General features: G+C 39.5%; 1 protein-coding gene across 3 annotated transcripts in view; it reads right to left on the bottom strand.

The window, feature by feature from the left end:
• Positions 1 to 9,952, bottom strand: part of LOC133611749 (formin-like) — a 179,558-nt gene that overhangs the window by 80,076 nt on the left and 89,530 nt on the right. For 2 of the 3 annotated variants that reach the window (XM_061968839.2, XM_061968841.2), the window contains 6 exons: positions 5,300 to 5,361; positions 5,134 to 5,222; positions 2,960 to 3,089; positions 2,697 to 2,843; positions 1,307 to 1,366; positions 1,107 to 1,227 (listed from right to left, as the gene is read on the bottom strand). In XM_061968839.2, the coding sequence (XP_061824823.2) occupies positions 1,107 to 1,227; positions 1,307 to 1,366; positions 2,697 to 2,843; positions 2,960 to 3,089; positions 5,134 to 5,222; positions 5,300 to 5,361 (609 nt within the window). Of the gene's footprint in view, positions 1 to 1,106; positions 1,228 to 1,306; positions 1,367 to 2,350; positions 2,634 to 2,696; positions 2,844 to 2,959; positions 3,090 to 5,133; positions 5,223 to 5,299; positions 5,362 to 9,952 lie in introns of those variants that run through there. The other variant, XM_061968842.2, reaches the window with a different exon arrangement.

The raw sequence follows: 9,952 nt of genomic DNA, 5'->3' as shown, positions 1-9,952 counted from the left end.
CTCTTCCGGTGCTGCAATATACACCCCCGCTCCCACCAAACCCCGCCCCTCCAACCCCGGCCACCTCAACCGACGCACGAACATTCACAGTGTGGCGCATATTTCTAACTGTGTTAAATTTATTCATACGGTCACCCTCAGTGTAACCTGTATTGCTGTTGATTAAGTATGCGTTGCATTCACGTGTGTGTGACCGGGCCGGCACGTTGTTAGACAGGATGAAAAGTGGACGTTAAACGCAGTGCCTTTAAGGCACGCCCCCAAGACTGTGGTCCGGGTGGACTACAAGATTTAATGACTGATGAGCACCGTGTTTGATAATGAAGGTTGCCTCAGTTCAAAGCCTGAGCCCTGACATTAATGAACTAGCATCCAAGAAAAGGTGGCAGGTATCTGGCTTGGGCACATCAGATTAAATCAGTGTGTTGCAAACTGAGCAGTTTAAAGTCCTGAATGGTTGGTTTATTCATTATTTTATTTTCAAATGTATTAGCCTGTGGAAAAAGTTAATGTTGATATTTACCTCAGAAGGCTGCAAATAGAAAAGAGGCATTCAATTTTTATTTAAATTGTATTTGATATGCCATTGATATTTTTTAATTATTATTATTATTATTATTTGAAACTCGATTTTGCATGTCACTATAAAGTTATATAAGCCTTGCTTGTTCAATATTTAATGCAAAACTTGTTTGGGTCTCTATTAAAAGGTTAATTTGTTCAACCTTGGCCCGCGGCTTTGTTCAGTTTTCAATTTTGGCCCACTCTGTATTTGAGTTTGACACCCCTGCTTTAGATGTAGGTATGGTAAGTTAATGTTAAAGTTTGTTGTGATATACTTGTTGATCTGTGTGTTTAGTGCATGAGTTGTACATTGTCAGTGAATACAGATTGTTGCAAAATATTCCCTCTTCCCGTGTTTTTATTTTTGATGTGAAAAATATGTGAATGACTGGTCATGACATCAACTTGACTTTGTCATCTTTGAGTGGACTTTAAACATCCCCAAGTTATGCAACACCTGTGGCATCACAATAACTTTGATGCTATTATACAAAGGCTTATGCTTCCACATTGTGTTTCTATGATTAAAAAATGACAAATACCTGTCAAATCTCTCCTTAGTGTTCTGATGTCCTTTGTTAGGTCTTCGAACTTGACCTGTGCAGCCTGGAAGAATTCTTGGGATTCCGGCAAAGGGAACACACTCTTATCTGTGCCAGCATGCTGGAACAATACGGTACACATTAAATGTGTGTATTCGATAACATATAAAACATTCACTGTTTGTTCGAAGACAACTCACAGCATCAAATTTTCGCAGGTAGCTCAAAACCACATAATCCACCAGACTGATATGAGTGTCCTGAAAAATAAATAATTTTTTAAAGGCCTACTGAAACCCACTACTACCGATCACGCAGTCTGATAGTTTATATATGAATGATGAAATCTTAACATTGCAACACATGCCAATACGGCCGGGTTAGCTTACTAAAGTGCAATTTTAAATTTTGCGTGTAATATCCTGCTGAAAACGTCTCGGTATGATGACGTCTGCGCGCGACATCACGGATTGTAGAGGACATTTTGGGACAGCATGGTGGCCAGCTATTAAGTCGTCTGTTTTCATCGCAAAATTCTACAGTATTCTGGACATCTGTGTTGGTGAATCTTTTGCAATTTGTTCAATGAACAATGGAGACAGCAAAGAGGAAAGCTGTAGGTGGGAAGCGGTGTATTGCGGCTGCAGCAACACAAACACAGCCGGTGTTTCATTGTTTACATTCCCGGAAGATGACAGTCAAGCTTTACCATTGGCCTGTGGAGAACTGGGACAACAGAGACTCTTACCAGGAGGACTTTGAGTTGGATACGCAGACACGGTACCGTGAGTACGCATGCAGCTGATGCTTCCAAACATTTGATCGCTTGCCCGTACGTGCGTGCCGCTATGTGCATGTCACGTACGTACATTTGGGGACTTTGGGGAAATATATGTGCTGTATGAACTTTGGGGAGGTGAACGGTACTTTGAGCTGTGGGATTGAGTGTGTTGTGCAGGTGTTTGAGTTGTATTGGCGGGTTATATGGACGGGAGGGGGGAGGTGTTTGTTATGTGGGATTAATTTGTGGCATATTAAATATAAGCCTGGTTGTGTTGTGGCTAATAGAGTATATATATGTCTTGTGTTTATTTACTGTTTTAGTCATTCCCAGCTGAATATCAGGTCCCACCCGCCTCTCACAGCATTTTCCCTATCTGAATCGCTCCCACTGCCCTCTAGTCCTTCACTCTCACTTTCCTCATCCACGAATCTTTCATCCTCGCTCGAATGAATGGGGAAATCGTCGCTTTCTCTGTCCGAATCGCTCTCGCTGCTGGTGGCAATGATTGTAAACAATGTGCAGATGTGAGGAGCTCCACAACCTGGACGTCACGCGACACGTCTGCTACTTCCGGTACAGGCAAGGCTTTTTTTATCAGCGACCAAAAGTTGCAAACTTTATCGTCGATGTTCTCTGCTAAATCCTTTCAGCAAAAATATGGCAATATCTCGAAATGATCAAGTATGACACATAGAATGGACTTGCTATGCCCGTTTAAATAAGAAAATCGCATTTCAGTAGGCCTTTAAAGTTCATTACAGTCAAATAATAATAATAATAATACGATTTAATTGGTAAGCCATTACCCTGCTTTTGACGTCCTTCAGTTTGGGAAGGATCTCCAGTGCAAAGCCATCAGCCTGACCTCTTGTCCTATTTCCTCCGTTCATATAATTCCCCAAGGCCAGAACAAGACCCATTACATCCCGCACATTGTGGCACTCGAGCAGCTCCTGACACACACACACACACACACACACACACACACACAGAGTTATGAAGTGAGAAAGCCTTAAGGAAGTGTGATGATTATTTAGTCAAGTGGTGTCTGCTGACATGTTGCTCTTACTTTGCAGACGTTTAATATAATCTCCACCTTGCGATGAATGGAGGAGATGGTGTCGAGGAACACTGACTGGAAGATGATGCAGTGGGCTCGGCCTGCAAAGTCGGGAATGCGGGCAAGTTCATAGAGAAACCTGGAAAACAGAACGGGAGGAGGAGAACGGGCGTGTGATGTGTTATGACAGAATTAAACAAAACGTCTAACAGGAAGGACTATTCTGGGTCCTTGGCAGGCCATGCTCCCCTGTGCAGGACTGGCTGAGTCAGTGATGGTGCTCCCTGTCATGCGTGGTGTCGCTCGGCTAACCTCAAAAAGGTCCACGGGGTTGGCGGGGAGAAAGGAGCGAGCGGCGTCCGGGGACTGATGATCAAAGGTGGCTTGAAGCTGACGTGGGCCGACTTATGTAAACAGTGGTGTGTCGGAGGGGAGCGGAGCTGCAACATCCTGTGTGATTAGAGCCCGCTGATGGCGCTAGACACTGAGTAGGGATGACTCAGGCAGCTGTAGTGACAGCTCTGGTCAAACATGGAAATTGGAAGGCCAAGCTGAGCGTCACCACTGGGACCAGGCCTCATTAACTGACCCGGACTACTAAACCTTGACGACATGAAACTGCAGAGGCGACCCTCATGAACGCACCCTTGCACACACTATAACCAATTTTAGAATGATGTGTGAAATCATGACATTTTTCCATTTTCCCAGGAAGATAACGTGGAACCTCTACAGTCGCATGCTCCTAGTCTCACATTTTGGAATTGACCAATTTTTGGGAGAAAATCTGACACTAAACTGAACTCAAACCTTGTCATCGAAAAAATATCCCCAAAAAGTCTCAGACGACAAATTGAATTGCATTCCAAATGTGGATTAAGGCCAAACAATTGTTTTGCTTTTTCGTTGGCATTTTTTGATGCCACCATAGTCAAATATTGGCCAAGAGAGACATTTTTTTATGACAAACATAAAATCACAGGTTCACACATTGTTCACATCAATAAAACTACAAAATAATTCAAATATACTTATGAAAGTGAACTGCATATAGCATTATTATCTAATAAATATGTTAATTAAGGTGGACTACCACCGATTTCGACGACATTTCCCTCTTCTATTATGAGAAAGATTAAATCAAATATTACTTTTAAGGGGATGGTTAAATTCCCCCTGAATGTTTTTTTAATGCCAATGTTGTATTGAGCATTATAATTCTTCTTGGAGGTTTGTGCTATTATTGCCCAACTTTGCTTCAATTTATTAAGAACACAATAAAGTCAACATAATCAGCCAAATTTTCAACAATTCATCTTCATGATCAATTAATATAGTGACACTACTATTGGGTTTCACTAAGAAGTTACCTTCCCTTAACACATTTATGCTATTAAAGAATATTAAAAAATAACTTAAAAAATTGCCTGTAATGTAAATAAAGGTTTTTGATGGTACCAATTTGACCACTGTGTAGCACACTCTATTAGGAATCCATGTAGTGCAATTAGGGGTGTGACGATACATGTTATTTGGATTTGGATTTTTCAGTACAGAGCCTTTGGTTCGGAACATCTGCGAACGGATTTCCCACAGTTTACATTGCAAGCTAGGGACAGGAAGTTCACATTTGGTGTTGTGGTGCACCTCCACAAGCCGAGGGAGTGTGATTAAACGTGGAAAAAAGTTGAGGAATTCGTTGTGAGAAGATTTTGGCTGATGAAAACTGTGGACTAATTACTGTACAATAAATGCAATAATAATTAGAAATGTTGGCTCATCTTTTTTTTTAAAGCCTTAAGTACAGACCAAAAAAAAATAATAAAAAAAAATAAAAAAATAAATATACAGTATATATATATATATATATATATATATATATATATATATATATATATATATATATATATATATATACTGTATATTTATTTTTTTATTTATATATATATATATATATATATATATATATATATATATATATATATATATATATATATATATATATATATATATATATATACTGTATATTTATACAGTCGTGATCAAAAGTTTACTGTATATACATGCATACAGTATATATATATATTTATATTTATATATATATATATATATATATATATATATATATATATATATATATGTTTGCGCTATACCTTTCTGGACTTTAAGAGGAGAAATCTTACTGTTCAGGTTTGTCCAGCAGTTTAACTTCATCTTCTTTGGACGTCTCGTAATGTATCTTTATCTTGTCCAGCTCATCAGGAGTAGCCCTCTGTTATAACAAAAAAGAGAAGCAGATGTTGTATAATGGCCTCACTCCTACTTTACAACTTCATTAGACATACTTACATTTTCATATAAAGCCTCAATGGTTTCCAAATCCACCACCGAGTTATCCACAGTAAGAACAGCTGAAAAGTAAACGTAGTATTAATTATAAACACTGTGTCTAATAAATGGATAAGATCTTGGCTGAAGTGTTTTGCCTTTTAACATTTGCCAGTGCATCAACATGGACCTAACTTGTTTTTCCTGACTCGTAATGGAAACTTGAACTGTTGTTTTGTTAAATGTTGGGTTCTGTTCAATGTTAGCAAACTATATGAGAGAACACTACTTTTAATGGGGTACAGTACAATTATAATGCTTGAGTGATGCTGCACCTTTAGAATGCCTACAATTAAACACACCTAAATTATGTACCCTAATTATTACAAATAGAAGATCAGGTTAAAAACTTCCTCATGTTTTGTTCCGTTTATATCTACGCTACGCACTGCACGTGTGTTTAGTGCAAATGTAGACAACATCGTTGACAGGGAGAGTGATGCATTCTTTGTGCCTGAGAGGCCTCACAACTTTATGTCCTGTAGTAGAGAAAGAGGGGCAACAGGGATGGCTCCAGGGCTACTACCAGCATTGCCAGATGCACGATAATTATTGTATTTGTACAATCATTTCACCATCTGTATCATTAACAATTCCAAAAACCCTGTAACGTAGGATAATTTCACCCTTCAATATATACAAACCCCGTTTCCATGAGTTGGAAATTGTGTTAGATGTAAATATAAACGGAATACAATGATTTGCAAATCATTTTCAACTCATATTCAGTTGAATATGCTACAAAGACAACATATTTGATGTTCAAACTGATAAACATTTTTTTTTTGCAAATAATTATTAACTTTAGAATTTGATGCCAGCAACACATGAGAAAGAAGTTGGGAAAGGTGGCAATAAATACTGATAAAGTTGAGGAATGCTCATCAAACACTTATTTGGATCATCCCACAGGTGAACAGACAAATTGGGAACAGGTGGGTGCCATGATTGGGTATAAAAGTAGATTCCATGAAATGCTCAGTCATTCACAAACAAGGATGGGGCGAGGGTCACCACTTTGTCAACAAATGCGTGAGCAAATTGTTGAACAGTTTAAGAAAAACCTTTCTCAACCAGCTATTGCAAGGAATTTAGGGATTTCACCATCTACGGTCCGTAATATCATCAAAGGGTTCAGAAAATCTGGAGAAATCACTGCATGTAAGCAGCTAAGCCTGTGACCTTCGATCCCTCAGGCTGTACAGCATCAACAAGCGACATCAGTGTGTAAAGGATATCACCACATGGGCTCAGGAACACTTCAGAAACCCACTGTCAGTAACTACAGTTGGTCGGTACATCTGTAAGTGCAAGTTAAAACTCTCCTATGCAAGGCGAAAACCCTTTATCAACAACACCCAGAAACGCCGTCGGCTTCGCTGGGCCTGAGCTCATCTAAGATGGACTGATCCAAAGTGGAAAAGTGTTCTGTGGCCTGACGAGTCCACATCTCAAATTGTTTTTAGAAACTGTGGACGTCGTGTCCTCCGGACCAAAGAGGAAAAGAACCATCCGGATTGTTATAGGCGCAAAGTTGAAAAGCCAGCATCTGTGATGGTATGGGGGTGTATTTGTGCCCAAGACATGGGTAACTTATACATCTGTGAAGGCGCCATTAATGTTGAAAGGTACATACAGGTTTTGGAGCAACATATGTTGCCATCAAAGCAACGTTACCATGGACGCTCCTGCTTATTTCAGCAAGACAATGCCAAGCCAGTGGTACAGTACCTCAATTTAAGAGTGTTTTAAGATTAAAGCAAAATCAACTTTTTTACCTGTTAGTACCTGTTTTTGTGTATCTGATAGTTGCATGAATCCTGTAAATTTGAAATCAACCCATGGAGGCATTGGGGAGATATTTATAAAACAATATTGCCTTCCTTCATACTTCCTCCAAACAAGCCGTTTGGAATTTACCCAATTTGTGATGTTTACCCCATTTGGTGAGAGATTTAGATTTACAAGTGTGTGAGTTAAAACTCTATCACAAAACCAATGGAGCTTGTGAGTTGAGGTACTGTACTGCACACTGCCTGTAGTTTATGTTTTACTGTAGCATATGGTCCTGGGCAATGTCAAATTAGGTATGTGTGACAATTTTCCTCAAAATATACAATCTTTGTAAGCTTTTGGTACGATTATTTTTAATTTCCCATCTGGCAACACAAGCTACCACAAACAATGTTTGAAAATTGAAAGTCAGCCATTTCACAACAAATGTAATCAGTGCTTCCCCAAAACCACATTAAACATACAACCTGCACACCTGTTAGTAAATGCAGCGAGGAGGCGTGGCGCAGTGGAAGAATGGCCGTGCGCGACCCGAGGGTCCCTGGTTCAATCCCCACCTAGTACCAACCTCGTCATGTCCGTTGTGTCCTGAGCAAGACACTTCACCCTTGCTCCTGATGGGTGCTGGTTAGCGCCTTGCATGGCAGCTCCCTCCATCAGTGTGTGAATGTGTGTGTGAATGGGTAAATGTGGAAGTAGTGTCAAAGCGCTTTGAGTACCTTGAAGGTAGAAAAGCGCTATACAAGTACAACCCATTTATCATTTATCATACGACTTTAACAGTGCGGCTGTGCCCACTGCCAAGCATATGGTGGTACACCTTAATGGGGAACTGCACTTTTTTAGGGGAATTTTGCCTATTGTTCACAATCATTATGAGAGACAAGAACACATGTCTTTTTTTAAATAGGATTTTATAGATGATAAAAAATGCTAGGAAGATGCGACTAATTGGAGTCACCGATGTAGCCTTCAAAGCCCTTTAAACAACTTCAAAACCCTCCATCAACGTTTTATGTACTCACTGCAAGTGTATATATCACGTAGTAACAGACATGTTCATAACAATATGTAATATGTACAATATTTACCGTACTTTTCTCGATTTAAGCATTGCCGGAACTGATTTTTTCAGCGCATTTATTTCCGTTTCCATAGCAGCACACTTCCGACTTCCGGCAACAAACGTGCGTTGCTCCTTCCGGAGACAAATGTGAGTGTTTTCTTATCACGGCAGACTTGGTAACAGACAACAAAGATGACAATTTTTGGAAAAATTAGGATTCACAACCTTATCTTTTGAAAGCTGAATAATATACTGAGGATGAACCATTGCTTCTAGAAGCGAGCACAAAGAAAAGGTTGAACTGTTGGAGCAGACGGAAGCCGACATAGTGAGGTTGGCGTGACTTTGACGCTGTAAATGTGGAACTTGGAACCAAGCTATTTCAACATAAATGGATTGCTTAACCTAAATAAACCGTAAAACTCGTCTCTGGCCAGCTGGATCAAAGGCACAACTGTCCATCAAGTGAGTCATTTTAATATTGATCATGATTCACGGAGCACGTCATGCGTGTTATTACAACTACAGTACATACGCTGTCGAGCTAGCTGTGTACGAACAAAACATAAAATTTATTTCGAATGGGTTAATACTTTACAGATACTGTATTATGATTGTTCATGTTTTTCAGTCGGTGTCCTATCGCATTGTGTTGAGCATTACAAACTCAAGCGCAATTCGAGTGCTGATGTAGAATATATCTTATCCCTTGTCTTTGCTAGCTTTTATGGCTGATACCGAAGCATGCTGATGTGTTATTCTGCTGGAAAGAGTTCCTCTGTCTTAAAAACAATGTTGCTACAACTTGGTTATTATACAGGTAACGTAACGTAAATGAAGTATTGTTGGCAGTTTTTGAATGCATTTTTAAAGTGATTTAGAGGTTTATTTGATTGCTCCCATCAGCTGCATTGCTAGCCAACTAGAAAGAGACGATTTTTACATGTTAGACTGAAAAAAAAAAACAGCCTATTGTCTTCTTGTGTCTCATAATGATTGTAAACGATAGGCAAAATCCCAAAAAAGTGCAGTTCCCCTTTAACAGGTCAGGCTCGGGAAGAATGGACGCAGTGGCTGGACCAGGTGATTGTTTAAACATGGTACAAATGTAAAAAAAATGGTGTGGAATTTGAGCCCATTTTCCTCCTTTTGACATAAGTAACACATAAGTGTTGTCTTACCACAACAGAAATGATAAGAAGAGTTGACAAGAACATTTCACTGCAATGGATTCATCAGGTAAGCTAAAAGCTAACAGCTAGCTAGCTTCTTCGTCATTACTTTTCTGTAAGTCTGCGTGCCCTGCAGCACATTTCTACCCCTCACAGGTACTACATATGCCACATTTGACTCTTGATTGCCAGTGGAGGCCAGAAGTTTTAGCTCTGTGATGGGGAACAAAACAATTTTGCCCCTTCTTCTGATAAAAATAATAGCCTTGAGCTGCAAAACACTAAGCATCTTAGAGACTTTAAGTTTGATCTTTAAAAAAAATGTTTTACCAGGTACAACAACAACGGTGGAGTGTGCGCATGTAGGCCTATGACATAAATCACTACTTTTCAGAAAATGCTGAGTGTTTGTTTTGATGTCTTTTTTGTTGTTCACTAATTTCTCACCACATATCAAGCCTACAAGGAAGCCAGGGTTGTTGCAGTGAAAGCAATGGTCAAAGGCTGTGATGCATTTTCAAAACGTAAATCACCATGACAATTCTAGCACGATGCCTTATAGTTTTTCGACACTTTTTTGTC

The sequence above is a fragment of the Nerophis lumbriciformis genome, linkage group LG08 (assembly GCF_033978685.3).
Source record: "Nerophis lumbriciformis linkage group LG08, RoL_Nlum_v2.1, whole genome shotgun sequence".
Lineage (NCBI taxonomy): Eukaryota > Metazoa > Chordata > Actinopteri > Syngnathiformes > Syngnathidae > Nerophis > Nerophis lumbriciformis.
This window is presented reverse-complemented; position numbering and strand designations above follow the sequence as displayed.